We start from the raw sequence: 15,685 nt of genomic DNA on the forward strand, positions 1-15,685 counted from the left end.
CCTCCGGGCTCGCTCGGTGGGCCCCGCTCGGCCTCTCTCGCCCCCCCGCAGCACCGCGCCGCCACCCAGCCCCCGAGCTCCCCCTGGTTTTCTCCACTACCTTTGACCCGCGCGCTCTTGGTCTCGAATTTGGTGAGCATCCTTCAGGCCTCCGGCTCCGAGGTGCCGACCCAAGCCCCACCACTCCCCGCTGCCCTTCCGCTCCTTCCACGTCAGCGCCGCTGCGCCGCACCTCCCGGAAGCTGCCCGACACGAACTTCCGGTCCCAGCAGCCCCGCCCCCCCGACCACAGAGACGGCACCGGTGTTGGCCTAGAGAAGCCACTGTCGGACAAGAGGGGAGGGGAAGCTTCCGCTCAGCCGTGAGGCAAGATGGCCGCGGCTGGGGGCGGCTCTGTGGCCGACCCGAGGAGTCGGAGTCTTCTTCGCCTTGTGTCTTTCTGCGTCCTGCTGGCAGGTGAGGCCTCCACCGCCCGTGAGCTCTGCTGTGTCAGGAGAACCGTCCGAATCGGCCGGCCCGCGACTGCCGCCGTCCCCCTTCTGGTCCCCTCTGCCCCTGTCCCCGCACCCAGTAAATCCTCTTTCTCTTTCGTTCCCGCGACAGAAGTTCCCCCTTTAGCCTGGACTTGACTTGAGGGTCCCTTCTCCCCCGCGACACATCGTGTCTCCCCATTTCCTCCTCCGGCCCTCTTCCTGGACTTCCAGACTGACCCGCCCACTCTGTCCGGCTGCCTCGTTCTCCCCGCGGCCCCAGCCACCCCACCCACTTGTCAGAAGACAGGTGTCAGGCAGCTCCGCTTCGTGCCCGCGCGCGGAGACTGTGTAGGCTGAGAGCGGCCCGGTCCGGCGGGTGCAGTGCGGCGCTTGGGAAAGCAGATTGCTCGCTCCTTCCTCTGTGGATTCCACCGAAAATCGCGTCCCCGTGCTTTGCCTCCGTTTGCCTTACCAGCGAAGTGAGACGGAGTGGGCGGTGGGCGCTCTTAACTGCTGAGACCATGGAGTAATGAGTCAAGAACTCGAGGCATTTACAGTGCACAGAAATGTTTGCTTACGCACCTTTTCGTCCTGCCATAGGTCTTTCTAGTTGGTCGAGCCCTAAAATGCAGACATGCCTGGGTATGACTATGACCCTTCCTTCCCCTCAATTCATGTTGTCTTTAAAGAGCCCCAAAGGAGGGGCGCCTGGGCGGCTCAGTGTTAAGTGTCTGCCTTCGGCTCAGGTCATGATCCCAGCGTCCTGGGATCCAGCCCGGCATCAGGCTTCCTGCTCCACCGGGAACTTGCTTCTCCCTCTCCCACCCCCTGCTTGTGATCCCTCTCTCACTGTCTCTCTCTGTCAAATAAATAAGTAAAATCTTTTTTTAAAGACTTTATTTAGGGGCGCCTGGGTGGCTCAGTGGGTTAAGCCGCTGCCTTCGGCTCAGGTCATGATCTCAGGGTCCTGGGATCGAGTCCTGCATCGGGCTCTCTGCTCAACGGAGAGCCTGCTTCCCTTCCTCTCTCTCTGCCCGCCTCTCTTGTGATTTCTCTCTGTCAAATAAATAAATAAAATCTTTAAAAAAAAAGACTTTATTTATTTATTTGACAGAGAGATCACAAGTAGGCAGAGAGGCAGGCAGAGAGAGAGGAGGAAGCCGGCTTCCTGTTGAGCAGAGAGCCCAATGCCGGGCTCCATCCCAGGACTCTGGGATCATGACCCTAGCCGAAGGCAGAGGCTTTAACCCACTGAGCCACCCAGGCACCCCAAATCAATAAATAAAATCTTAAAAAAAAAAAAGATTCCCAAAGGAGAAACTATAGTCACCCCATGCCTTAGCCACACACAAATGACCTATGGATGTTGGATTAAGTGACTCATCTGTGGCAAAAGATTTCTTCCAATTCTGTTCAGATTGCTGGAAAATGTCTCAGACTTCTTATTGTAATCTCTGTCGTTAGATTTCTCTTATCCTTTTATTAACCAAGTAGATATATTCACACAAGGTGGGAAGCAGAGGTGTGCTCATCCACACTACCAGGAGCAGCTACCTCTGAGGCTACATGCTTTTGCTTTAGGAAATGAAGTTTTCTTTCTTTTGCTTTTGACATAAGTTGCCCTAAGTGAAACTTGTAATAACTCTCTGTGGCACCTAGCTGTGTACGTTCATTGACTCCAGTAATGTGTCCAGGAAGGAAGAAGAATTTCCCTTAGTCCCATTTTAGAAAGTATGATACACCCAAGCCATACAGCAAGTGAATGACTTGATCATGCCAATGTCTGTCAATGGTTTCTGACACGTTTTGTCTTCTGATCAGGTTTCTGCAGGGGAAATTCAGTGGAGAGGAAGATCTACATCTCTGTAAATAAAACAGCTCCTTGTGTCCGTCTGCTCAATGCGACACATCAGATCGGCTGCCAGTGTGAGTTGAGGTTGGGATTTGTGTTTGTGGCCATTGACATTCCAGTCTGTACCCTCGATATGAAGATCCGAGTTCTGCTTGAGAGTCTCAGCACCCAAATCAGGCTGCGTGGGCAGGAAGTGATAGATAACTATTTGTCAAGCCAGGCGAGCTAGTCGTACTAAGTGTTGCACTCCTAGGCTGCTTCTAGTACATCTCGTTTAACCGCCACGACAGACCCATGAGATATATTCTCTTATCCCCGTTTTACAAACGACAAAGCTGAGACTGAGAGAAGCTGAGTAACGTTTCCAAGGTCCTCGTGCTATTAACTGGTGAAACTAGCAGTTGAGCCCCACTTAAGAGTCTAGCAGTTGAGCCCCACTTAAGAGTCCTAAGCCAGGACTCTTAACCATCCGCTAGTTAAAGTAGAAGACCACTGTTTTCTGAGGAGAAGGAAGCCTCGTCTTCTGTGGAGCCCGCCATCACATGCACTCAACAATCTTTTGGAACCGGAACGGGCTCTGTTATGGCAGGGGACTGTTTGTAGAGAAGGCATACGAGAAAGCCAGACAGTTGCAGGGGGGGTTAGTAAAGCATTCGGATTTGTCTTTGTATGTTTTGCAAATGTGTTCCCCAAACAGCGTACCCTGACGATACGGTTATAAAACTGTGCAGGGGGAGAAAGCAGTGACGTGAGGCCGGACCCAGTTCCTCCAGCTTCACTTGTCTTCAGATTTTGTTCTCCTGTGAATAGTTGTTCTGTCAGAATGCAGTTGGGCAGTAAGCGGGGAACATGGAGTCAGATCTTGGGTTTTTTTAAAGTTTTATGTATTTGAGAGAGAGAGAGAGAGCAAGTGTATGTGAGCAGGGTGTGGGGGTCGTGGGAAGGACAGAGCAAGAGGGGGTGGCAGATTCCCTGCTGAACAGGAAGCCGGATGCGGAACTCAATCCCAGGACCCTGAGACGGTGACCTGAGCCAAAGGCAGAGGCTTAACCCACTGAGCCACTCAGGTGCTCCAGATCTTTGTTTCTTCATCATCAAATCGGTCACGTCTGAATTTCAATTTACACCTGCCAAGTGGCTAGATTACACATGCACAAAGCTGAAAATCAAACTCCCTTCTCTAGACTCTTACTGATGATGGCTGAGGGAGCGCGGTCCCAGCAGTGAGTACCGTGTGGTCGCCGGAAACCTTCCAGACTGGCAGGAGAACACACATACTGGGAGTGAAGGGCTTGCTTAAGGTCCTTCCCGGAGCTATACTCTGTGTTAATTGTGCCATGTCCTTGGTGCAGGAAGTTCTGGGAGTAGGTTAACTGGCTCCAAACAGTTCCACATAAAATTTGCAGAGTTTGTTCTTAAACTGGGTTTGTGGGTGGCAGAGAGCTGTGTCCAGTGTGGGCTGAGTCAGACTGCTGGTCTTGCTGGGACTCCATTCTAGTACCAAAAGGCTGTGGGGACGCCAGGGCCCCCATCCTCCTGGAGGTGGTTCTCAGATAGCCTCTCTGGGAACAAGTCATTCTGCTGCATGTTCTTAGAGCAGCTCCATGGGAAGCAATAACCTGTAGACATGAGCCAAGTGCCAGGACAGAGAAACGAGAGGGGAGGGGTTGGGCTCTGGCCACTTCCTTGGGAAGAGCTTGACTCCTTTTCAGTTTATTTGTGAGTCTTACTTCATGTTTGTCCATCCTGAGCAGGCTACTCCCTCTTTAATTAGGATTGCTAGCATGATAAACTTGAGAAAAAGATGTGGGTTTGATTTCCTGATTATAATTCTCTCCTTCTATTGGCCCCTTTTGGTTAGTTATTTGTTTAAAGATTTTATTTTTAAGCAATGTCTGCATCCAACACGGGGCTCGAACCTGCAACTCAGAGACCAAGAGTCACACCCTCTAGTGACTGAGCCAGCCAGGTGCCCCGTCGGCCCCTTTTAAAGTGCTCCAAGGGGGCTTTTACCTTCCTTTCTTTCCTTTCTTAATCTGTCACCACAGTATGAGATGAATAAGAGTAAAAAAGGGCGAAGGCCCAGAGAAAGTGAGCAAGCTACTCCAGATGACATAGCCACCAGCTGGAACCAGGTTAGAATGCAGGTGTTTCAGTCCAGTGTCCTGGCTTGGCTTGGCTCCTGACTGTGCTCCTTGGAGCTGCAGTGAAACATGTTCTGTTCCCCAGAACAGCTTTTCCTTTCTGCACATTTTATGTGGCGAGGACTCCTGCCTTTCACTGGACCGAGAACCGCCATTGGTAGCTAGATCTTTATTAAAGTTATTCCAGATTCTGATACTCCTCTAAAGTTTATTATTTTCACTGTCACTGTGAACTTCTCAGGTACTTACTCTGTGTAAGATGTAGCTGAAGGTTGGGGACTTGCTTCCATGTCTATATTTTACCAAATCCCATGGAAGAAACCTTCTTCTTGGCTGACAGTCAGGATATGCTTAAGGTTTTGCACAAGTTAGAGATATTTCACTGCCTTGACCTCGAACCGTAATTCTCATGACTGGCTGTATGCAATAAAGAACCATGTGAGGGGCGCCTGGGTGGCTCAGTGGGTTAAGCTGCTGCCTTCGGCTCGGGTCATGATCTCAGGGTCCTGGGATCGAGCCCCGTGTCGGGCTCTCCGCTCAGCGGGGAGCCTGCTTCCCTTCCTCTCTCTCTCTGCCTGCCTCTCTGCCTACTTGTGATCTCTGTCTGTCAAATGGATGAATAAAATCTTAAAAAAAAACATGTGAGGGGCGCCTGGATGGCACAGTTGGTTAAGTGTCTGACTCTTGGTTTCCACTCAGGCTATGAGCCCAGAGTCATGAGATCAAGCCGCATGTCAGGGTCTGAGCCCAGTGCAGAGTCTGCTTGAGGGTCTCTGTCCCTCTCCCTCTGCCCGTCCTGCATGCACCCTCTTCCTGTCTCTCTAAAATAAGTGAATCTTAAAGCAATAATAATAATGACTGTCTGTGGCAGGTTTGGAAAGTGCACTTACGGGGGGGATTTAGTAGCACTAAGGCCCAAGTATCTGTATTTTTTAAAACTCCAGAGTGATACACAGCAAGGGTCGAGAACTACAGCTCTGAGACAATATCCGAATAACACATCCAATTTTCTGTGGGGAGAAGGCTTGTGAGGAGACCCTGGATGGCTCTTCATGGATCGCTAGGGACTTGACGGGCATTTGGGACTATGAACCCTCCATCCTCTACCGTGGTGCTTCCCAGTCTTTGTCATTCATGAGACACATAAAAAATGTTACTTGGGTGGCATCCTGGCATAAATGGAAATGGATGATATTTATAGGCATCCTGGGGTAATGGATGAGTTTGCTCCTAGCTGGGAGTGACCAGCCTAGGGTCTTTGGAAACCCTAGATCCCCAGAAATGAGGGGGTCAATGTCAGCTCATCATTAATCCAACAGTGCCCATCAGTTGGGAAGGTATCTTCTAGAGACCCCAAGGTTCTTTAGTAACCTTACCCAAAACTGGCTGAAAGCGAGTAAAGTCATTCCCAAATAGGGCAGAGGAGTGGATACCCAGGAATTCTCCTGAAACCAAGGGAGTCTGCACATGTGTTCTCACAAAGGAAGATTCAGTGCTAGAACTCTGAGCTAGGGATCTAGAACCTGCCATTTCCTGGAGAAAATACAGGTTTGACCACTTTGGTGCCTGCTGTTCTAGAAATTTGTATGTGTGCCTACATACACACAATTGAGGGATGCGTGCAAGAAAATGATCATGTAACCTTTCTGAGATTTAGTGAATAAAGCCTAGTGTGTAGATTTCTTGGGCTCTCTTGTCCCCCAGTCAGACCCACCAGTCTGGGTCTGGAGGTGGCGGCATCCACCCAGTGTCCTGTGCCATGTTTGGGGGATAAATGATCTGCAGAATCAGGCAAAGTCAGAATTGTCAACTGTGGGAGCTTTACTGTGACCCATTCTGTCCTGACAGCTTCCGTCAGTGGGGACACAGGAGTCATCCACGTGGTGGAGAAGGAAGAGGACCTGCAGTGGGTGTTGACCGACGGCCCCAACCCCCCTTATGTGGTTCTGCTGGAGGGCGCACTCTTCACCAGGTGAGGGCTGTGTGTGCCTGCTGGGAAGACACAGCAGAGAGGGAAGATTTGGGGGCCCGTCCTCACATCTGTGAATAGAAACCTCCCTTGGCTGCCCTGTTCTGATGAAGGGGGCGGGGTGGTGGGAGTGAGCCTCAGCAGAAACATACACCATCAGTGGAATCATGTTGGTGACCTCATAAATAGAGCTCCAGGGAGTAAGAGACCCCAGGGAGGAAGGAGGGGTCTCTAGGGTCCCTCAGAGACAGGGTAGGTGAGATTAAGCCCTGAGCTCCGGTTGGGTCATCAGCCTCACTTAGGAGTTAGAGACGGAAAGGCAAGAAAGGAGTCAACAGTTGTGGTGGGTTTTGTTTGCTCTAATATTTTTAAGTGTGTAGTTGACAAACGACGTTACATTAGTTACAGGGCTACAAGGAGTCAGTGGGTTCGGTTCCATTAGTTCCCCATTTGTTTCCATCCTTGGACAGATATTGGGACACTAATAACCTTCGCATCTTCCTTCCTGGCCTTCCCTCCCTGTTTCAGGAATCTGATGGAGAAACTGAAGGGGAGAACCAGCCGCATCGCTGGCCTGGCCGTGTCCTTGGCCAAGCCCAGCCCCGCATCTGGCTTCTCTCCTAGTGTGCAGTGTCCCAATGATGGGTTTGGTAAGAGCCCCAGAGGATCGGGGGACTTCCCGTCACCCAGAGCTCACTGCTGCTTCAGCCTCATGTCTTTGGAGGGGACAGGGGTACGCATCTGTCTGGACGTCTGTCTGTGCGTCCGTTTGTGTGTAAGGGAGCAGCTGACTCCCAAACAGAAGATGGTGTTTCTTCGTGTCCGTCATGCCTTCCCCTTCTTCCACTTCTCTCTCATCGTCCCTTTCTGTCGCACGCTCGGATCCTTCATCAGCCAGCCTCAGGCTCCCTGTTCCCGCTGTCTGTTTTACTCTAAGTGGTGACAGGTTGATGCTTGCTTCTCTGAGCCACCCTTTCCTTTGGAACTCTTGGTCCCAACCCAGTGATATTCTAGCCCTCCTCCCTTGCTGGGTCCCTGAGCGCTTGGAGTCCCAACAATCTGTCCCCCATCCACCCCTTAGGCATTTACTCCAACTCCTATGGGCCAGAATTTGCTCACTGCAGAGAAATCCAGTGGAACCCCCTGGGAGATGGCTTGGCTTATGAAGACTTCAGTTTCCCCATCTTCCTTCTTGAAGATGAGAATGAAACCAAGGTCATCAAGCAGGTAATGACTGCCAGCTCCTAGCAGTTCTAGTTCAAAGACTTTTGTAGGCGCTTTGCCTGTTTGGAGGAACCTCATCTCCCAGCATGCCTGCTGAAAGACAGTTGCTCCGAGAAGAGCCAACACCTCTATTTTTCTCACATTTCCCTTCCCATTTCTATCCTGCCTGCTCTTACAGTGTTGACAGTTCAGGCTGGAAGAAAATAGAAACAGTACTTGCTGTGAAGTAAGGTGTGGAGCCCTGGATAAGAGCCGCGAACATGGGAGAGCGTCAGACTAGGCGTTGAGAGAGTCAGAGACCTCTGACATTCTTTTCCAGTTCCAGCCAGTTGCTAATTCTGGCCTAGCTTCTTTGTGCTGACACGCAGAGCAATTACATTTGTTCCATAGTTTCACAGTGATGTCTAAGTGGTCTTGAATTTGATTTTTGATCCTTGCTTCACAGCTCTGTACATCAGGTCCCTTTAAGAACTTGAGCCAGGCCATTTGGGATGGGGTCGTGTCGTCCACCCCAACTGAGGCATTGAGCCTGTGGCTCTTTGGTGAGGTTTTCTCTTGGACCTTGTACACCCTGGGTTTGTACCAGGATAACTAGCTTAGGGACAGATGTGACAGTGGCTTCCTGACGGGGCTGGGCCCTCTTGCTGGGATATCTGGTCAGGACTCCATGCAAACTGCCTCCGTTGGGTCCATCTCCCTCCCTAGTGCTATCGCGATCACAACGTGAGTCCGAACGGCTCTGCGCCCACCTTCCCGCTGTGCGCCATGCAGCTCTTCTCCCACATGCACGCCGTCCTCAGCACGGCCACCTGCATGCGGCGCAGCTCCATCCAGAGCACCTTCAGCATCAACCCAGGTAGGCCAGGGCCAAGGCCTGCCGGGGAAACGGGGTGGGGGGGGCAGGGAGCGTGGGAGGGACAACTACAGGCAGGGAGCGTGCGGTGGGAGATGCAAAAATGATTCCAAACAACTGAGGCCACTGATCCCTGAAGTGGGCAGAGCAGAGAAACCAACCTTGAGCAGCGGAGACAGGAAAGGATTCCCAGGCACACGGGGCAGTGGGCAAAGGAGTCTTCCAGGCCATGTCTGGGGCTGTGGCCTCCCTTGTGCCTGTTGATCTCTCCCGTGTCCTGCTCAGAAATCGTCTGTGACCCCCTGTCCGACTACAACGTATGGAGCATGCTTAAGCCTATAAATATGTCTGGGATGTTAGAGCCCAACGACAAGGTTGTGGTTGCTGCGACCCGGGTGAGTGTTGGCCCCTGATCAGGGTGGACGGGGCTGGTCCAGGACGGGCTGGCAGGCCTCGTGCGGGCATATCAGATTTCCGGCTTGCTATGGTGGGGAGCCTCCGTGGAGAGGGATCTGGGCTCTGGGCCTCCCCAGCTTAGCCGTTATCCCAGGATATGAACATTCTCTTGGCTGGAAAAGGTTCGGGGGCCTGGGGCGTTGTCCTAATGGCCATTTTCAAAGCCTGCCTCCCCTGCCTTTTCTGCTGTGCCCAGCTGGACAGTCGTTCCTTTTTCTGGAATGTGGCCCCAGGGGCTGAAAGTGCCGTGGCCTCCTTCGTCACTCAGCTAGCTGCTGCTGAAGCTTTGCAGAAGGCCCCTGATGTGGCCACCCTTCCCCGCAATGTCATGTTCGTCTTCTTCCAAGGGGTATGGAAGTGCTCTTTGGCTACGGTTGAATGGGGAGGAGGGGCAGCAGGCAGGGTCTGTGGGGGCGTGGCTATTATCTGGGGACCATCTGGGCACTTGATGTAGGTGGTTATTCGGCAGAGAGCGTCCGGATGTGACTCCGTGTGTCTCCCCGTGGAGTCCCACATTTTCGGAAGCTTTTGCACCCTGACCTGAGATCACTGCCAGTCCCCTTGCTTCCCCGCCTTTTACTTTTGTTCTCTCAACCCTTTTACTGCCACTCCCACCCAAGGGCCCTGAGGCCCCTGGCTCTCCCCACTGCCACCACAGCCTGGCCCTGGAATCAGGGAACAGCAGCCGCGGCTGAGTGGGCGGAGGGGAGGGAGAGACAAGGAGCAGGCACATAACAGCTGATGTTCGCCTGGGGCCTTTGCCGAGGCTGCTCTCCCGTTTCTGGGCTCCAGAAGTCCTGTGATACACACGTGTGAGGGGTGGTCACAACTGGGAGGCGGGGTAGGGAGGAGGGTGGAGTCACGTGACGGCGTGAGCTGGCCGGCAGCTGTGATGACATGGGACAGTAGCCTTCGTGCCTTGAGCCTTGGTGATCGGGCCTCCCAGGACGGAGCCTGCCCTGACGCTTGGGAATCTGTTCCGTTTCCCACCCATCTCCCACCTCAGGAAACTTTTGACTACATTGGCAGCTCAAGAATGGTCTACGACATGGAGAAGGGCAAGTTTCCTGTGCAGTTAGAGAACATTGAGTCATTCGTGGAGCTGGGACAGGTGTGCAGCGGGTGTCCTCACCCCCTTCCCTCCTCCTCCACGCTGCCTCCTCTGTGTCCTGCTGTCCCTGCTCGTGCCACCACCTCTCCCCTGACTTTTCTCTGACCTTACACCTTTCTCCCGGGTCCGGGCCGCAGTGGACGCCCGTGACACGGCTTGTGTCTTCGTCCTCCCTCAGGTGGCCTTAAGAAATTCCCTAGAGCTGTGGATGCACACAGACCCCATGTCTCAGAAAAATGGGTCCATACAGAATCAGGTAATCTGAGCATCTTTCCTCCTCACTTCCTGTTTCAACAGCTTACCGTACGGGCACCCCTCACCCAGGCCCTATCCCCCCCGCACCAGCCCTCAGGGCCTGTGAGACAGGACCGGGTTAGGTACCAGCTAAAGGATGGACAGCGTGGCTGTTTCAGCTCCCCAGGAAGAGCTGTGAGCGCAGCTCGTGTGTTGGTTTCCTGGGACGGGCAGTTCTCTGACCCCGTGCCTAGCAGAGGACAGGGGAGCGACTAGCTCCTTTCTCTCTGCTGCCGCACCGACCTGCTGGGCCAGGCTGCCCTGCCCGATGCCTGGCTGCTTCAGACTCTCTACCCAGATTGTCTTCAACATTCCTCACCGCTTGCTCAAGACCCTCCTCCCTCTCAGGGTCCAGCTTTAGGCCTGTTTGTCTCGGGAGGTGGTCTTCCTGCCCTTCTGGTATCCGTGCACCCCGCCTCCTCTCTGGGCTCCTGTGCGGCATCCCACGTGGTTTTGTGGGAGTGATTTGCTGCTCTAATTCTGCACAAATAGGAAGTTGAGCATCTAGTGAGATAAGACAGTGCGAGCCGCAGGACACTCAGCCTCGTTCCCAAGGGCTTGAGGAATTGGGGTGCAGGAGGCCTGGGGCAGCTCCCAAGCTGGGGACTCGAGGGAGATGGCCCTGTGGGCCTGGAAGAGACCTCCAGCCACCCGGAGCTACCCCACTTCTGCAGGTGGAGGCCCTCCTGAGCACGCTGGAGAGGAGCGGAGCTGGCGTCCCCGCCGTGGCCCTCCGGAGGCTGAACCAGTCCCAGCCCCTCCCGCCGTCTTCCCTGCAGCGCTTCCTGCGGGCTCGGAACATCTCCGGCGTTGTCCTCGCGGACCACTCCGCCGTCTTCCATAACCAGTAAGCGTCACCGAGGCCGCAACCTTGTTCCGGGAGAGAATCTAACGCTGCAGTCCGGGGTCTGTGGCGGGGGGATGTCTCTGTGTCAAGAAAGAGCCCCACCCTCCCCTGCCCCCACAGCGTCCTCTCCAGAGCGCAGGTCAATTCGTGTCCTCTGCTCAGTAGCCTGCTCACCTCCAAGCCAGGCACCTCATCTAACTTGGTGGCGACTTCGAGAACAGGCCCCGCTCAGCCTTCCCTGGCACAGAGCATCCTTGCTCAGCCAGCCTCACCCCGCTCTCCGGAGGCCTGGGTCCCCAGGGCTGCCAGCAGAGGGCAGCACGTCCCGCAGGAGCTGGCCGGTGGGGGGCTGCCCCAGGGTGCTGGGCGTGCAAACAGTACTCGTGCTCTGAAGTGTAACGTGTGCCTGCCGTGGGGTAAAAGTGTCCCCTACAGATGAAGGGACTCCAGAGAGAAGGGGGGAGGCCCTGTCGGTCACCTCTCTCCTGGTCCTGGGCACCCCAGACGGCCCCTAACTGCAGCCCTGTGCTGTTGGGGGACTTCTCACCGGGGCTGGATTGCTAGGCCCCCAGCTCCCCTTCCCTCTTCCATGAGACCAAACGGGTTTCTGAGTAAAAACACTTAAGTTTCAGTTCTCTGACCCCAGCCAGGGAGGACTTTCTCATTTATCTGGGGCAGGGACGCTTCCAGAGCTCAGGTCAGCACTCTCCTCCATGTCTGACCCCCGCAGCACCTTGGGGTCAAGAATGGTCGTTTGCACACGTTTGGCCTTGGTCCTGTGGGGGCCAGAATGTGTCGGGGCTGAAGGCTGGGAGTGCTCCGCTGGGCTCGGACGCGCCTCTGCCGGGCTCCCCGGGGACCTGGCGCAGTGCGGTGTGTCTGGGAGCAGACCCGCTCGTCTCCCTCTGCCCCAGCCCACCCTCAATGCTGACATTTGTTGGAACCGCCACACGAAAGCTCTAGATGGCGGGCGTGCTCCCAGGAAGTCCTCTCAGCCGTCCTGCGTGTCTACAGCCCACGCAGAGGGAGAGCGTCTCTTCCGTTTGAAGCTTCCCGGGAAGGAAGACTCCTGCATTCCTGATCTCATTTGCCTTTTCTCGCGTGTCCGTTCTGAGGGTCCCTGTATTTGATCGCGCCTCTCCCATCTCCCGGTCCCCACGCCGTCTCCGATGTGGAACCCTCGTGCTCTCTTCCTTTCCTCGGAGGATGACGAGAGAGGCTTCCGCAGGAGGGGCCTGCGAGGGGGGCCGGGGCAGGGCGCTGGCCGCGTGTGGCCGAGGCTCACGGCGCCTCTCCCGGCAGCTATTACCAGAGCATTTACGACACTGCGGAGAACATCAACGTCAGCTATCCCGAGTGGCAGAGCCCCGAGGAGGACCTGAACTTCGTGACGGACACTGCCAAGGTAGCACTCACCTGGGCGGGGAGCACAGTGAAGCTGCTTAGAGGTTGGAAGAGGTGGGCCATTCAGCCCCCTTCCTCGCCTGCCGCAGGCTCTGGCGGATGTGGCCACAGTGCTGGCACGTGCGCTGTACCAGCTCGCGGGAGGGACCAACCTCACCGATGCCATCCGGGCCGATGCCCACACGGTAGGGACAGGCGGACCCTGCCTCCTCGCCAGCCCTGTTCCTGCAGCAGCCTGCCCCATCCTCTCTGTCACTTGTCTCTCCTCCCAAACCTGGGAGCGCAGCCGGGTGGGGCTCGCCCGCCTCCCCAGCCCCTGGCCCGCAACAGGATTTCCCCGGAGAACGCTCCCTGGGCTCCGGGTCTCGAGGTTGTTGCTTCTCGCTGCCCCAATCCTAGGTCACCCGCCTGCTCTATGGGTTCCTGGTCAGAGCCAACAATTCCTGGTTCCAGTCTGTCCTCAGGCCGGACCTAAGGCCCTACTTGGGTAAGCACCTGCTGTGGGAATGGCACCCTTGACCAAGGCAAGGGATAGAGAGAGAGAGTCTCGGTTTAATCCTTTTTTTTTTTTTTTCCCCTTTTCTGTCCTGTCCTTTTCCTCCCCTCTGTTTTCCTTTCCTTCTCCTGATACATGTTGGATCCATTCTCTTAACCTTCTGTTCTCGGGCCCCTGCCAACCTCGGGCTCCTCTGTCTCACACCCACACCCGCCTTCCACCCTCCAAATCCTCCCTCCCCTGCGGTCTCCTCTCAGGCGATGGGCCTCTTCAGCACTACATCGCCGTGTCCAGCCCCACCAACACCACGTACGTGGTGCAGTACGCCTTGGCAAACCTGACTGGCCAGGTGGTCGACCTTACCCGAGAGCAGTGCCAGGACCCAAGTAAAGTCCCCAGTGAAAACAAGGATGTGAGTGGTAGTGGGTGTGGGAGGTGCCCCGAGGGCCCCTTTCCCCTGGGGAAGTTGGAGAATGTCCTGGGCCTGGCCGGACCCAAGGGGCTGGGATGGAGAGGCTGCAGCGCCTTAAACTCGAGGGTTGGAGGGGCAGTAGCCAGGGTGGAAGCAGACCCTGTCTGAGAGCGGATCGCCTCGGCCCCGCGCCGTGGCCTGTCTTGCCGTGCAGCTGTACGAGTACGCGTGGGTCCAGGGCCCTCTGAATTCCAACGAGACGGACCGGCTGCCCCACTGTGTGCGTTCCACGGCGCGACTGGCCAGGGCCCTGTCCCCCGCCTTTGAGCTGAGGCAGTGGGGCTCGACTGAGTACTCGACGTGGACGGAGAGCCGCTGGAAAGACATCCGGGCCCGCATCTTTCTGATAGCCAGCAGAGAGCTGGAGGTGAGCCGGGCGGGGGTCCCCTTGCGGCTACTGCCTCTTCCCTCACACCCCCTCCCGTCTCCCATTTGGCCCAGATGTGCCGCAGAAACCACCTATGACTCTGTCCCTTGTCAGCCGGCATGCCCCGTTAGGAAGCCTGTCTTCACGGAGAGGCGGGGTCTGTGCCCGTGCTGGAGCTGGGCTCCCACCGAGACCCCCCCGCAGCTCCATCCCAGCCAGCAGTGCCCCACCTGCTGCGCCTGGGCTGTGGACAGGGCCCCCCATTTCTTGAGCATCTGGCCTGAGGAAGCCAGTGATGTAATTGCCACCAGAGTCAAAAGTCATGGATCCTAACTTCGGGATGCTTAAAATCTAACTCAGGCAAGGGGGAAAGAAGAGCAGAGACCCTTTACTTCTCTTTGCAAATGGAGAGACTCAGTCTCCCAGTTGGGAAGATGTTGCCTCTGATTGCCTGGGATTTGGCGCTCAGAGCCGGGTGCGGAACTCGGAGGAAACGGCTGAGTTCTGAGAGCACCTTGCCCTTCCCTGCCCGCCCTGCCCGCAGTTCATCACGCTGATGGTGGGCTTCGGCATCCTCGTCTTCTCTCTCGTCGTCACCTACTGCATCAACGCCAAGGCCGACGTCCTTTTCATCGCCCCCCGGGAGCCCGGAGCTGTGTCTTACTGAAGAGCAAGCTGGCTTTCCCGCCAGCTCTCCTGTTCATGTCCTAGATCATGTGTCCCCTGGGGACAGAAACCACTAGTTTGTCACTGGAACCTCTCTGGGCCTGCTCAGACTGGAATTAATGTAAGAAGTGGAACCGCCCAAAAGAGACAGGGAGGGAGAAGCAAGTCACCTGTCCTCTCCAGCTCCCCCTGCCCGTCTCCCCTTCCATGGTCAGTCCTCACCCCTGCCAGATTCTGGAATGGCAAATAGAAGCTTCTTGCTCCTGTTCGACTCCTAGCTGCACCCCCTCACTGACCTTCTTCAGGGTCCCTCTTCTCCCCTCCTCCCCTGCCCAAGACCACCCTCTGCTCCCCACCCCACCCCATATCCATCCATTTCCTGTTTCCTCACTGGGAGGGACAGGAAGGCCCGATGCCAGGGACAAACTACAAGGAAGCCCTAAGGAGCAAGCCAGGCCTTCTGGGGCCTAGCCTGCTGTCTCCCTCCTGCTGTCCTGTCCCCAGACCCTTAGGTGGCCCAGCAGGGGGGTGGGCTGGGTGGTGGCCCACCTCCGGCCACAGCGCTCATTGTGATTTTATGAAGCTGTAATATCTATTTTTGTTTTCTCTTCTCTTTTGTGTGTGTGTGCGTGCACACTCGTGTGCGCGTGTGTGTAAATATATAAATAGCAAGTTTCATTAAAATAGACTGTCCCACGTGACCTGTCCGTGTTCTTCCACACCCTGGCGTTCGGTGACAGCAACCACAAGTCACGAAGTTGTTACCTCACGTGCTCTCTGGGTCTCTGGGGGCTCAAGGAGCGAGGCTCTGTCAGAAACGGAGGAAGTCCTCCCAGCAGGGCTCCCGCGGCGCCGCCGAGCCCTAGCTTCCCTCTCGCAAGAACCACGTTAGGCTCGTTTCCCACTTTGTATTGGACGGGTGCGGCTTTGTTCACCCGAGACGCCAGCTCGGGTGCGGGAGTGAAGGGGACCGGCCCTCGGGGAGAGACGGGTAACTGGTGTGATGGCGGGCGGCGGATCTGGAGTACTCGGACAGCACGCGGCAGGCTTCAGGGCC

The 15,685-nt window shown here is 55.6% G+C and overlaps 2 protein-coding genes across 3 annotated transcripts in view; one reads left to right on the forward strand and one right to left on the reverse strand.

The window, feature by feature from the left end:
- The window catches only part of COPA (COPI coat complex subunit alpha), a 45,457-nt gene extending 45,201 nt beyond the window's left edge, over positions 1-256 (reverse strand). For both annotated transcript variants that reach the window (XM_045983314.1, XM_045983313.1), the window contains exon 1: positions 101-256. In XM_045983314.1, the coding sequence (XP_045839270.1) occupies positions 101-140 (40 nt within the window). In that variant the 5' untranslated portion in view covers positions 141-256. The remainder of the gene's footprint in view (positions 1-100) is intronic.
- Positions 257-307: 51 nt separating this feature from the next.
- Positions 308-15,329, forward strand: NCSTN (nicastrin). Its single transcript, XM_045983315.1, has 17 exons — positions 308-456; positions 2,295-2,399; positions 6,318-6,441; positions 6,967-7,088; positions 7,520-7,665; positions 8,368-8,518; positions 8,801-8,910; positions 9,168-9,320; positions 9,978-10,082; positions 10,261-10,338; positions 11,051-11,223; positions 12,526-12,628; positions 12,717-12,812; positions 13,027-13,114; positions 13,381-13,535; positions 13,750-13,962; positions 14,507-15,329. Exons 1-17 carry the CDS (start codon positions 372-374, stop codon positions 14,627-14,629), a joined length of 2,130 nt encoding a protein of 709 aa, XP_045839271.1. The 5' UTR covers positions 308-371; the 3' UTR covers positions 14,630-15,329.
- Positions 15,330-15,685: the final 356 nt, after the last annotated feature.

The sequence above is a fragment of the Meles meles genome, chromosome 17 (assembly GCF_922984935.1).
Source record: "Meles meles chromosome 17, mMelMel3.1 paternal haplotype, whole genome shotgun sequence".
NCBI classification, from domain to species: Eukaryota; Metazoa; Chordata; class Mammalia; order Carnivora; family Mustelidae; genus Meles; species Meles meles.

Coding starts and splice junctions, on each gene's coding strand:
- NCSTN (XM_045983315.1), top strand. CDS start 372: ATGGCCGCGGCTGGGGGCGGCTCTGTGGCCGACCCGAGGAGTCGGAGT. Junction 9,321..9,977: donor TGTTCGTCTTCTTCCAAGGG/GTATGGAAGTGC, acceptor CTCCCACCTCAG/GAAACTTTTGACTACATTGG. Junction 11,224..12,525: donor TCCGCCGTCTTCCATAACCA/GTAAGCGTCACC, acceptor CTCTCCCGGCAG/CTATTACCAGAGCATTTACG.